Source organism: Apodemus sylvaticus, chromosome 2, assembly GCF_947179515.1.
Source record: "Apodemus sylvaticus chromosome 2, mApoSyl1.1, whole genome shotgun sequence".
Taxonomy (NCBI): Eukaryota; Metazoa; Chordata; class Mammalia; order Rodentia; family Muridae; genus Apodemus; species Apodemus sylvaticus.
This window is the reverse complement of record NC_067473.1, coordinates 122,821,040-122,835,150: the sequence shown is the minus strand read 5'-3', so window position 1 is coordinate 122,835,150 and position 14,111 is coordinate 122,821,040. Positions and strand designations below refer to the sequence as shown.

At 43.5% G+C, this 14,111-nt stretch overlaps 1 protein-coding gene across 1 annotated transcript in view; it reads right to left on the bottom strand.

Moving 5' to 3' along the window:
- The window catches only part of C2H3orf20 (chromosome 2 C3orf20 homolog), a 42,603-nt gene that overhangs the window by 25,686 nt on the left and 2,806 nt on the right, over nucleotides 1-14,111 (bottom strand). Inside the window, 5 exon segments of the mRNA XM_052172617.1 lie at nucleotides 4,732-4,852; nucleotides 6,112-6,261; nucleotides 12,214-12,483; nucleotides 13,182-13,314; nucleotides 13,664-13,672. Of these exon segments, the coding sequence (XP_052028577.1) occupies nucleotides 4,732-4,852; nucleotides 6,112-6,261; nucleotides 12,214-12,483; nucleotides 13,182-13,314; nucleotides 13,664-13,672 (683 nt within the window).

The following is a 14,111-nucleotide window of genomic DNA, read 5'->3' as shown; positions in this document are numbered from 1 at the left end:
GGGATACCATCGTGGGTCCTGGATCAGACAGCAACTACTCAGGTACCAACTGACTTGAATCTTTTTTTTAATATTTATTTATTTATTATATGTAAGTATACTGTAGCTATCTTCAAATGCCAGAAGAGGGTGTCATATCTCTTTATGGATGGTTGTGAGCCACCATGTGGATGCTGGGATCTGAACCCATGACCTTTGGAAGAGCAGTCAGTGCTCCTACCCGCTGAGCCATCTCTCCAGCCTAAACTGGCTTGAATCTTGTTCTGTTAGTAAGCTGTTCATTTTCCCTGACTCTTCAGCATGAAATAGGTATGGAGCTACAGTTCAGTTCAAATGATTTTTGTTTTTTTTTCAAGACAGGGTTTCTCTATGTAATCCTGGCTGTCCTGGAACTTGCTCTGTAGACTAGGATGGCCTCAAACTCACAGCGATCCATCTGCCTCAGTCTCCAGAGTGCTGGGATTAAAGGTGTGTACTACCACCGCCTAGCCAAATGACACTGTTAGTGGCAGGAGAGTCTTTCTATGCCATCCTGCCTCTCATGAGAAGATAGATCAGAGCATGAAGAGCAGAGTGACTTGTTTACTTCTCGACAGCTTGTTAGTTCTGGGCATTATTTTTGCAAGGCCACAGAGCATGCAACCCTCCACCACTGTGTTCCTACACAGTGCTCTGACCTACATCTTTTTACCTACAGATACACCCCTAGGCTGTTCTGAATCAAGAGAGCTCTCTGATCCTTCTTTCATTAGCCCAGATGTTGGCCCAGAAGTCAGGGACTCATTGTCTCATTACTGAGTCTCTGTCTCGTGCACTCAATCATCTGGATCTGGCCTATCAGTATCCCACAGACAATAAACCATGATGTACCACATCTCTGGATATCTTCGGACTTGCTGATCACTCATACTTAAAAGAAACTACCAGCTCCTTGTCTAGAGAAATATGGAATCAGGAACTTAGGCTTTGCTGAGGGGCCAGGTTCTATTCCAGTTTTGACTCTTATCAATTGGGTAATTATAGAGAAATCTATTACCCTCTCTGAGTCTGGAGATGATAATAGAGCTACTCTCTGAGGGTTCTGGGCATCCTTCACGAGCCAAAATATGTAGTGAGGCTTAGCATGGTACAGCTGCTGTTTATTGTCCTGCTCCCTGGGTATTTGCCCTCTCTTAAAGCCCACAATATAGATGTCTGTTCTCTCCAAGTTCTTGTCTCAGATCAGAAGCCAAATTATAGGTCCCAGATAGTTATTCCACTGAGCCAAATCAGCACATCTAAAACTGTACAGGACATAATAATATATATGTGCAAAATGTTATTAAAACTTGTTATTTTGTATGCTAACTAAAAAATTAATTTAAGATTCTCATATTTGTTCCTAGTCCAAGGGTGTCTTGAAGTATTTCCATCCTCATCTCTCTCTACAGTTCATTCCTGAATGTTAGCATTCATCTGTTGACATGTCTCCTGTTTAAGAAAAACAGCACTGCCAACGTCTTTAATCATGCTCCATCTGGCTAGTAACCTCACTAGTCATTCCACTCATCCATTTCCTGATCCTTCCTTGTCTAAAAAACAAAACTTAGATTTTATTACTTTTAATTATGTATGTGTTAGGAGGTTATATGTATGTGGGTGCAGAGATGTCGATGGGAGCAGAGCCTTCAGATCCCCTAGCGTTGGAGTTACAGGCCATTGTGAGTCCAGTGTGGGTGCTAGAAACCAAACTCAGGACCTCTGCAAGAGCAGAACAGTCTTAAGTGCTGAGTCAGCTCTAGCTCTGGTTTCTATTTCTTGTTAATCCTCCACATTGAGGCTGACCTGAGCATTCCTGCTCTTAGCTTAAAAGCTAAGCAGCTGCTCCTACTTCAGAGTTGAACCAGCCCCTAACAGGTTGACCCTCCCACTGGTAACTAAAAAGTTGAAGAAGGCAAAAACAAAGCTCCCCCAAACCACTACTCAGTGGCTGAGAAGAGTGAACCATGCCCAGCAGATTGTGAAGAGCTAAGACTTAGGAAAGGATGGGCACGAGAGAAATGTCTATCTCAAAGCTCTAGCCTGGAGGCCACAGTTATGGCTACAGCTATTGCCTTCTGGTGAGGGAATCCAAATAATAAAACCTGGGCAGCAGAAGTCACAGGAAAGTATGCAAAGACTTCTGGAGGAGTGAGTCTGAGGAGAGACTAGAATTCTGTGTACAAACTTGTTCATATTTCTGGTCAGTCCCTGAACCATGCAAGAGAAGACATTCTCAAGATAGCTCACAGGTAGAGAAATTAAAAATATAGTGTTTTGAGCTTCTGTCTACTGCTAATGGGGAAAAGTTCATAGCTTCAGCCTGATCAAGTTCTGTGCCTTGTAGAACAAGACTATCCAATACCATTTTCACAAAAGACATCAGTATTCTGAGATTCCACAGCACAGCAGCGGCAGTCTGTCACCCAGAGTTCTAAGGTAGAAGGGGGACTAGTAAATGGTGAGCCATTCTCAGGACAATAGATTAGTGACTGAAACTGATTGTGTTTGGCACAACCAGGACACAGAGGTCTTCACACATTAGACTTCGAGACAGCTGTTGTAACTATATTCAATGATGAAAGGGAAAATAAGCTTGTCATGAATGTATTTGAGTTAAAAACTAGTTAAAGATAGCATGCAAGGGCTGGAGAGATGGCTCAGCAATTAAGAGCACTGGCTGCTCTTCCAGAGATCCTGAGTTCAATTCCCAGCCACCACATGGCGGCTCACAACCATTTGTAGTGGGATTCAATTCCCTCTTCTGGTGGGTCTGAAGACAGCGACAATGTACTCACATGTATAAAATAAATAAATAGAAAAACAAAAAGGACAGCATACAATCTACCCAGAGCCTGGTGCCCGAGAGTCTGATGTCTACTCATTGTGTCCCTTTTCCTTCACAAGAGCACATAGGAACTCTTAAACCATGCCACGCCAGACTTAACACAAAGCCTCTAGGAGTAATGCTCTTTCATTTTATCTAGACCTCTCCTCCCTCCCCCCACCTCTGAAGCATGCATTGTCACTCCATGTTATAAGTTATGGGCCACCTTCTATTCCAGGCTACTTCTGACCGCATAGACCTTTGCTGTGCAGCTCCAGGATAAGGCACAGTGCTAAATATCTGGGCATGGTGATGCCCACCTATAATCCTAGCAATCAGAAGACTGAGCAGAAAGATAAGAGTTCAGTGCCAGCCTGTCTATATTATTGCCACAGATAGGCATTACTGTGCAGTAATTTCCTCCAAATGAAAACACTGTCCTGAGGGACGACAGAGGCTCCTAACGCATAGGAAATAAACACGTTTCCAAGTTCAGGAAAGCCAAAACCTAAGATTCACAGGGCCCCTTGCCTAGAGCATACAAGAGAGAAATGATTCTGGGGAGGAGACTCTGGAACCAACCAGGCTGTCTGGAACGACACTGGTTCCTACAAGCTGTGTAGAATACTCTCAGGATACATCTTTGGTGGGCTACTGTGCATGCCAGCGATGGCTGTTTGAGCCATTCAGGCTTTTTAAGTAACTCTCTCTCACACATTGAGAAGTAACTCCAATAAATTCATTTGTCAAGCCAAACTGGTAGAAATGTTCCTTTGGTTGTGGCTTTGTGCCCTATCTAGAGTGAGTGGACATTTGTTCACATCTTCTCAGGAAAGTCACACAATGGGTACTATTTTTGAAAAGCTCTAAGGTCAGCAAGAAGGCTCAGCGGGTAAAGGTACATGCTGCCAAGATGGACAACCTGAATTCAAGTCCTGGGACTCACGTGGTAGAAGAGAACCAACACCTGCAAATTGTCCTTGACCTCTACATGTGTGCCATGGTATGCCCTCATGTGCACATGTACACACACACACACACAAGAAAAGAAATACATGCCGTACATTTACTAAATATGTTCCTCAGTTAAATTACAGACTTGAACTCTGATAGCTGAATACCAATCATGCCCTAAGAGTTATAGAGATATGGAGGCAAACGAATCAAAGCCTTACTTGTAGCATTAGCATGCCAAGCTCTCCTGTTGTGCTCCTGCTGGCACAGCTGGCTGTCTTACTTGAGAAGATAGACTATTCTAACTGCTACCCATAACGTTTGTTTCTGCAGACAAGCTTAAGTACAGTGAAAGTTCCCATCCATGGGCATAAAATGCAAAGACACCTGAAAATGGCCAGGTAGTAAGCAGGAAATTTAAAAACTAACATACAGCCTACAAAAGCTGAATAAAACAAACAAACAACCAAACAAACAAAAGCCCTACAAAGTGAGCAGCTGGATTTACAGAGCATGAGCTGAATCTAAGCCAGCTATTATAAAATGAACCTGAGTTCTCCAACTTTTCAAGTATTGCTTGGCTCTTCAGTAGCCAGTTTTATACAAAAATAAAATAAAAGGAATAAAATTTCTAAGAAAGTTAAAAAATAATAAAATTATTAAAAATAAAGCTGTCAACTACTATAAATGATGCTTCACAAAATGAAGGATATTTTTACAATAAAATAAAATAATATAAAAATCAAATAGGAAGGAGGTTGCCATGAAGGATTAACACGGTAGTCTACCGTTGCTGCTGGCTGGCGGAAAGCAAGTGAGCCTACTCCGGACCACTGCTGACTGTCTCATGACCTCTGCATCGGATCGGGCAGTGCACTTCCCTTCAGTGCTGAGAGCCTGTGGAAGCCACTCCTACCATGCAGCCCATGTACCTTGTACTCCAGTGAGAGCAATGTCTCTGTCTTGCTGGCCCAGTTCCACCTGTGGACTATGTAGCCTTTTTGGTCATTTGTGATCCCACCTTCTTCATCCAAAACCAAGACATATGGACAGCTGGGAAATACACGAGACATAGAAAGTACTTATAGGCCCTGAGAGAACCCCTTCATCACTACAGGCTACAGATGGGCAGGGCTGGGAGAATCTGCCCAGTCTGAAAGAAAGTTTACCAGACACAATCTGAGGGAGGGGATGAAGGAGTCTGAAGACTCCTGTGGGCAGCTTCACCCCTCCACTTACTGTGGTCTAAGACTCTAACACCAGCTGACGCTAGTGGTGGTGTCTATGGAGAAGGGACAGGCTGAGGCAGGCAATGTAGGCTCAAGTAAAACCCAAAAGATGGAAATTTAATTTTTTCTGTCTTCCAGAAGCCTGGCACAAAGATATCAAGCACCAAAATGTGAACTAGAACATGGAAGCATGAAGCCACTTCTTCCAAAGGGCAGCTTATTAAAAGAAAGACAAAAATCAACCCTGGGGCTGTCAAGAATATGTGCTGCTCTTTAGAGACCCTGTGCATGATGGTTAACCTGAAATGTCAACTTGAGGAAATGCCTAGATTAGTGGATCATGCCTCTGGGTCTACCTGTGCATTCAGAAATGAGCAGCTCCTCAGGGCTCTCTCCTAACCAGTGGACTGATCCTTCAATGAGTTCATAATACACTGGCATTATTAGGAGGTAGTAAAAGGCAGGACATAAGGCCTAGGTAGTGGAAGTTAGCTACTGAGTTGTATCTTGGGGAAGGCTGTATTTTGCTCTGATCCTTTCCTGTTTGTCTATTTCTTAGGTCACGAGGATGAGAACCACCCTAATCCACTGTGCTATGACAAACTAACATCTCTAAAACTGTGAGTCCAAATAAGTTTTTCCTTCTTCAAGTTACATCAATGGCTTTGTCACAGTAACAAGGAAAGTAACAAAACATCACTCATCTTGATCACCCACTCCTTGGGTAAGTAACTTTTTTCTAGTTAAAGGATTCTCCCAGGTGTAAGAAATGGGGATGTAGCTCAGTGTCAGAGTGCTTGCTTAGGATTTATGAGGTCCTGGTCCTTAGTTCAGAAAACAACAACAAAAGCCCTGTGTGCCTGACCCAGACTGGAGATCTTAGTGTTCTGGGGTACCCAGTGGTGACTTGGAGTGGGTTCCTTCTTCCTGTGGGAAATGCAACGTGGACCCAGCAATTGACTCTCAAAGAACAACGTGTCCCTGCGGGACAGCCTCACCCTGCCTCGAGGCCTCTCTACACTCCTCCTTTAACTTCAGTCACCATCTTACTTCATGAGGCTAGACTTCCCTTGACCTACTCACCAGTTCTTCAGGTTGTAGTAAACGCAGCCCAGGCCTTCAGCATTGAACAGAGCCAGGAAGGTATTAGGTATGTCATTAAAGAGGCAGGTGATGGGTTTCCATCTGCAGCACGTGGGAATCTGAAGCAAGGCGATATTTCCGGAGGGATAGCTGGCAGATACAGTCAAGTGGAACTAACAAATGATTCTCCAGGGTGCCCACAGAGACATGTGAAAGGATTCTCCTGCGTATTGTTCCCTTCCTTCACAGATCCTATCGGTGCTTAGCATGTGTCACAAATGATTACAGAACCCGGCCATGCTCCAGGTCTGTCCTGTATCTCCTTCTTCTTCCCCACACTACCTTAGGAGAGGCAGTCCTCTCTCCATCTCACACGGCAGTAGGGTTTTCACAGGTCTCAATGGTATTAGAGACATGGACTTTTAGTGCTAAAACATGAAGATCTCAGGAAAACCAGAGTGAGGCGTTCACCTGAGTGAGAAATCAGAGGGGTAGAAAATGCCATCTCACGCTACAATGAGTACAGAGCCAGAGCGTGGTCTCCAGACCCAGGCATATTTCCAGCACTGTAAGGCTGTCTCCCCTTTTGGCCAGTCTGGTAGGAAAATAATCTCTCTCTGATCCTTCCCTAGCTCAGAGGCCTCAGGAATCACTGATCCTCAGAAAGGCACAGTGTTGGCAGCTTCTACTGTGTAGAACTGCAGAAGCAGTACCCCAGATAGGACTGTTGTGGCTGGCACTGCAATCTATCTCCCTCAGTTTTCCCACTAGCCAAATAAAAACAGAAACAGGAGGAGGGAGGGTGGTCTGCAGGTAGAAATGATGCAAAGTAACCTATCCAAAATTCTAGAGCTTAGGTAGATGGTGCAATGAGCAAAACAAAGATTTCACTAAATAAGTACCATAGTAAATTAAACAATAAAATACAAAAATCATTTTCTGGGAAAGACAATGAGTTGAAATTATCCAGACTGTAAAGAATAAAGGAAAAGAAGAAACCCCAGGCCTGACAGCTCAGGCCTGAAGCCCCGGAACTTGGGAGATGGAGGCAGGAAAATACCTGAGTTCTAGGCTGGCCTGAACTACATAATTTCGGATCAGCCTAAATAACAATGTAAGATAGTATCTATACAACAACAACAACAATCCAAGAAAGATTAGAAACTCAGGGCCCCAGGAAAGATCATCGGGCACAGCAACATATGCATAACAGAATTCCAGAAATCCAGGAAAAAGAAGGAGACAGAGAGGATATCCAAAAAAGTAACATACAGTAGATGAAGCTGGATATGTTCTTGAACATCTTTAATCCTGGAATTTGGGAAACAGAGGCAAGGAAATCTCTGAGTTCCAGGACAGTCAGAGCTACACAGAGAGACCCTGTTTCAAAAAAAGAAAAGGAAAGAATACCCCCCACCCCCAAAAAACCTAGAGTCACAACACTTTTTGACTTAAAAACTTAATACAAATCTTTAATAATTAAAGCAATGTGGTCTGGCATAAGGATAGACATCAAAATTAGAACAATAAATTAAAAATGAGTCTAAAAATAGATCTTTCCATCTATAGTCAATTTATTTTTTCCAAGATCTCCAGGATCATTCAAAGAGGGAAAAATGGCCTCTTCAACAAGGAACTGGGACAATAGGATACCTATGTGCAGAAGAATGGAACCTCAGTTCATACAAGATGCAAGTGCTGGCTCATAATACCTCCAGGACCTATATTAAAAGCTTCATCTAGGTGCATAGCCTGCCAGAAGAGAGTGATCTCCCAGCAGCGCTTTCACTTCTGAGTGCAGAGGTGAGATCTCCACCTTCTCTCTGGAGGGGACCAGCGAGGAACACACAGGGCATAAGATCAGTGGAGCAACTGGGATGGAAGTCTTCCTGCCTCCAATTGCACCAGGGAGCCAGGAAACTCCACAGCCTTCTGTGCACAGCACACCAGGAGAGAGAAATCTCCCAGCAGTGCTTTCACTTTTGAGCTCAGAGGAATAAGGACACAGGCTTACAGAACCACAGGAGGAATAAACTCCAACTAGAGATAACAATACCAACTAGCACCAGATGGCGAAAGGCAAGCACAAGAACCCTACCAACAGAAACCAAGGCCACATGGCAACATCAGAACCCAGTTCTCCCACCACAGCAAATCCCAGATTCCCCAACACACCGGAAAAGCAAGAATTGGACTTAAAATCGTATCTCATGATGCTGATAGAGAGCTTCAAAAAAGACTTAAGTAACTCCCTTAAAGAAATACAGGAGAGCATCAGTCAACAGGAAGCCCTTAAAGAGGAAACACAAAAATCCCTTAAAGAAATACAGGAGATCATGGGTCAACAGGCAGAAGAAGCCCTTAAAGAAGAAACACAAAATTCCCTTAAAAAATTACAGGAAAACACAGTCAAGTGAAGGAAATGAACAAAACCATCCAGAATCTAAAAGTGGAAGTAGAAATAATAAAGAAATCACAAAGTGAGACTTCTCTGGAGATAGAAAACCTTGGAAAGAATTCAGGAGTCATAGATGCAAGCATTAACAGCAGAATACAAGAGTTGGAAGAAAGAACCTCAGGTGCTAAAGATACCATAGAAAACATCCACTCAACAGGAAATGAAAAATGCATAAAACTGGTAACCCAAAACATCCAGGAAATCCAGGATACAATGTGAAGACCAAACCTAAGGATTATAGGTATAGACGAGAGCAAGGATTTACATCTTAAAGGCCTAGTAAATATTTTCAACAAAATTGTAGAAGAAAACTTCCCTAACCTAGAGAAAGAGATGCCCATGAACATACAAGAAGCCTTCTGAATTCCAAACAGACTGGACCAGAACAGAAAGTCCTCCTGTCACATTATAATCAAAACCCCAAATTCACTAAACAAATATTAAAAGCAGTAAGGGGAAAAGGGCAAGTAACTTATAAAGGCAGACCTATCAGAATCACACCAGACTTCTCACCAGAGATGATGAAAGCTAGAAGATCCTGGGCAGACCTCATACAGACTCTATGAGAACACAAATACCAGCCCAGGCTACTATACCCAGCAAAACTCTCAATCATCATAGATGGAGAAACCAAGATATTCCATGATAAAACCAAATTTACACAATATCTGTCCACAAATCCAGCCCTATAACGGATAATTGATGGAAAATGCCAACACAAGTAAGGAAACTACACCATAGAAAAAGCAAGAAAGTAATCTTTTTCCAACAAACCCAAAAGAAGATATCCACACAAACATGAATAACATCAAAAATAACAGGAAGCAACAATCACTATTCCTTAATATCTCTTAACAAAAATAGTCAACTACCCAATAAAAAAGACATAGACTAATGAAATATTTCTCATGTAAATCTTCACAGAAAATGTTTGTAATTCCCCCTTTATGTCTACCATTTTATCTGCATTATTTTTCATGATAATCTTCAATTTTAATGCCTTTCTATATACTTCCTCTATTTTATCAGAAATGTTTTCAATGTAAACCTTTGATTTTATCACAAATGTTTCTAATTCCACCTTCAATTAATTTAGAAAAAGTTTTTATATCTACCATTTTATATGTAAAATTTTCCATGAAATAGTCAATTTTAACATGTTTGTCTATATATTTCTTGAATTTTACCAGAAATATTTTCCATGTAAATCTTCAATTTTACCTGAAAATGTTTATAATTCCACCTTCAATCAACTTAGAATTATCTTTATGCCTATCATATTATCTATATAATTTCCATGTTAATCTTTAATTTTAACATGTTTCTCTATATATTTCTTCATTTTTATCAGAAATATTTTTCATGTAAATCTTCAAGTTTATCAGAAAATGTTTATAACTCCACTTCCAATCAATTTAGGAATATTTTTATGCCTACCATTATTATATCTATATAAAATTTTCTATGATAATCTTCAATTCTAACATGTTTTTCTACATTTTTCTACAATTTTATCAGAAATATTTTCCACGTAAATCTTCAGTTCTATCATAAAATGTTTCTATCCCATATTTCAATTAATTTAGCAAAGTTTTACATGTCTGCCACTTTACTCTTTAATTTTCTATAAACATTGTCAATTTTAATGTGTTTATCTGAAATATTTTCCATGTAAATATATAATTTTATCATAAAGTGTTTTTACTTCCCTTTTCAATTAAAAAAAAAAAAGCTTCATCTATAAAGTTGTCAGAAGGGAAACACAGGGTCAATGTCACGACCATAGAGTTGGCCACGACGTCATGAATGTGAAACCAAAAGCATTAGCAACCAAATTGGGAAATTTGGACTTGATCAAAATGAACAACTTACGGAGTTAGAGTCAGAGCTCAGTGGTAGAGTGTGTTTGGCACGCTAAAGCCTTGGATTCAAGTCTTAGCAATGGCTGCACCATAACCAAAGAATGAGCAAAGGGTCTGGGACACACTGCAAAGACCATCTGCCAAAGGGAGCAAATGCACAGCTATTCAGCCTCACTGTTAGCAGGGGATTCCAGCTGATCCCTGTGGAGAATGGTGAACTGAGCACAGCTGGTTCTGAGGGCTGCACCAGGAGGTCGAAATCAGCTGTGGCCTGAAACAGGCCACCACAAAGACCTATCCTTTTTATCTGAGCTCTGGGCAGAAACAGAGTTGGTGGCCAGAATTCTACAGACACCTGGTGGTGGAGAAAAGCTTTCCGACCATTTCACCCAGGAGGGATTCAGCAGGGAAGGTGTGCCTTGGCCTTTGAACCCAGTGACACAGAACTTCTTTAAGATTACATGGTCTGACGCATTCCTCATGTAACCAAGAGAAGCAAGGCACAGATTGAGTGATGTGTGCAGGGTCACTGCGATAGCTGATGTGGATTGTCAGTGACAGAATTATGTAGGAGACAAGCCTCTGGGGGTGTCTGTGATGGTATTTCCTCCCAGCGAGGTTTAACTGAGGTGGAAATACCCATCTTGCATGCAGACAGCACCATTCCCCGGGCCAGGACCCCAGACTGGGTATAAAGGAGGGGGCAAGCAGAACACTGGGACTCATCTCTAGCCGGTTTCTGGCTTTGACTCGTGAACAACGACTTCACACACCTGCCACCAGGCCTGACATGAAGGACTGTACCTTCATACTGAGAGCCAAAACAAACCCTTCCTTCCCAAAATACCTGGTATGGAGTTTTGTCACACCAACAAGACAAGTAATGAATACACATAAGACCCGACCCTGGCCTCTGTGACTCCCAAGGAGAAAATGGACTTATTGGCAGGATGCCATCACTGCTTGAGTGTTCCCGTAGCAATGGATAAGAGGTTGGAGGCGAGTTCACCTATGGCACCTCAACATTCTGGGACAGGTAAGAACAAAGATCCTAGGCCACCCTTCTCCAGTTCCCTTGCTAGAACACTAACTTGTAAACATGTGTCGAACCTGGTTAATGCAGTGAAGAGTCAGAACTAGGGCAAGGGAGTCCCACGATCTCTCAAGCAGCAGCTTTCCATGGGCCCTAAGTTCCCTGCAGCTGCAGCTCACAATTTACACAAGTATGGATATACACAATGCCCATCAGATTCATAAGAGAAACGTGTCCTGTTTTGCCACCACCCAACATAAGGATTCAGCCATCCAAGGCCGAGCTCAGCTGCAGATCAAGCAAATGTGTAGTAAGTGGGATAAGGGCTTAGACTCTGAGCATGTGAACCTTAAAGGTGGAGCACAAGGACCACAGGGATAAAAAAACCAGTGAATAAGGACCAGGGAAACAACTCTCCCCAAACCATTCAGACATACTTCACATCTCCCACAGGAAATGAACCGCCCTGTCAGTGGTTCCTCTCTCCTGGCCGAGCCTTTGAAGGCCTGGATCTGCCTGCGCAGGCAAACTTCTCACGGGAATCAGGGGCTGATAGACTCCTGCCGACTTGAACTATACTGAACTTGAACTCTGAACTCTTTCCTCAGTCCCTCCCAAGCCTGACTGGAGCATCCTCACCTGGGCTTCTCTAGCTGACCAAGAGTCCCCAGTGAACAGTTAGCTCTTTCCAGCCTAGGGGTTTCTGGGACTAAGTTGGGGAGAAAGAGTAACGCCCATCAAAAGGATATTAAATGAAGGAAGAGCCATCGTAGAAAGTGTAATGCAGCTTGATGGGCTTCTTGGGCCCCTTCCACTCTTGAGAATGGCGGCCCATATGAGCATGCTGGCTGGAAGGCTGGTGAAGAGTGGAAGCAGCCATCTGAGTGCCCGCAGGGAGAGGATGGTGAGAGTCCCCCTTGGAGGCCAACATTAAATGAGAGGGGATCTTTGACCTGTAGTTTCGAAAAATCATGGGGCAGGAGGCATTCCTCCCTCTCCATAAGATCCTTTCGGCTTCTCTGTAGGAAGGAGATGAACGCATCTTCTAGGCGCTCGGTTCTCACTCTCCAGAGAGGTTCTCTATAGCCCCTTCCCAGCATCCAAGACTCCCACCGCAGTCCCCTTGTCCTAACGTGCACATCCCCACTCTGTTCTTCTGCATATGCAAAGGTAGTATTTTTAGGAGCAAGTGGGAAGGTGTGGGTGCCCTGGGAAGATCAGCCTTGTCTGATCCTTTGGACCTACAGAGTGGGGCTATGCACAGAGCACTCTGGAGCAGCTGGAGACAAACTGTCCCTTAACCTTCCATCTTGAAGTTCCAGGTGGATTTATTCTAGACTATCACAGTACAGAGGTAAATTGGGTGGCTGCTCCTACCTGTGACCTGTCCCAGTGATCCCACAAGACACTGATGTGAAAGGGGGATTAATCCTTATGGCCTGAGCCATTAGAGAAATAGTTTCCTGATAGACATCACAGTATCCCCAAATAATATACTGTGAGTCACCAATGTGAATGGAACTGCTTTACTTATATTTGTAAATTGGATAGACCATGTACTGTGTGTGTGTGTGTGTGTCTGTGTGTGTGTCTGTCTGTCTCTGTGTGTATAAAGGGCAGCTGTGCTGACATGGGGCATGTACTTGCTGCTGTGACACACCCATCTGTCTTTGTGTTCCATGTCCTGTGGACACCATCCCCATATCTAGGCACTCACATGTGGCGACACATATCCTGCAGCTTTTCCCGGGCCTCAGGGCAGGGGTCAGGCAACTCAACAACAGTGCTCTCAGGAGGGGTTCGGGCTCGGACGGGTGGAGGCGAGACATCTTCTACAGGCTTTGCCTTGCCTGTAGTTAGAAGTGAGGAGGTAGAGATACAGATATGGTGGGCTTTAGAGATGGGGGCTGGAGTATCACATTCTCCTGGGAAAGGGCTGTGGAACATGTTAGGAGGCTCTTTTGTGCTATGCTGCAATAGGGATCATTGCCTGCTAACTCAGTCAATAATTCAAAGACTGAGGAACACAATGGTGAACAGCAGCAATAGCCATGAAGTGGGCCCTACTGCTGATGCTTCCATAGTCCCCTATAACCAGTCCCCCTTTACCAAGAACAATGAAGCATGAGGAAGACAAGTCACACAGGCAGCCAGGATGGGTGAAGAATTGGCTTCAAGCTTCTCAACTTCTAGCCTTACCTCCAATATCTGTGGGAATAAAAGGGGCAGCATGAGCCAACCCTGGCCCTCCTTCACTACCCACTACCCTCCCCCCCACACACACACCTGTCTGTCTAGCTCATCTGCTATCACAGTTGGCAGGATGGAGACCTTTCCTATTGTCAGTAGGCTCCTCACACACAGACCTTCCCTCTGGCCCTTCTACCTCTCATCTGCTATCTATTTCCCCTGACCTTCCCTCCCTTCTGGGGGGGGGACTCTTTCAACAGGGCAGGGGAGTCTTCTGTGGCTTTGCTTCTGCCCACACATAGTCGTAGTAGTCCCTTCTGGAACACAGAACTGGACTCATCTAAGTTTGGGATACAAATACCACTATTTATCCACTGATGGTGTGGCTGGACATAGCTGTCTCATTCACATTCTGGATACTGCCTGGGTTAAAGGACTAGATAGAGTAGGGGAATGC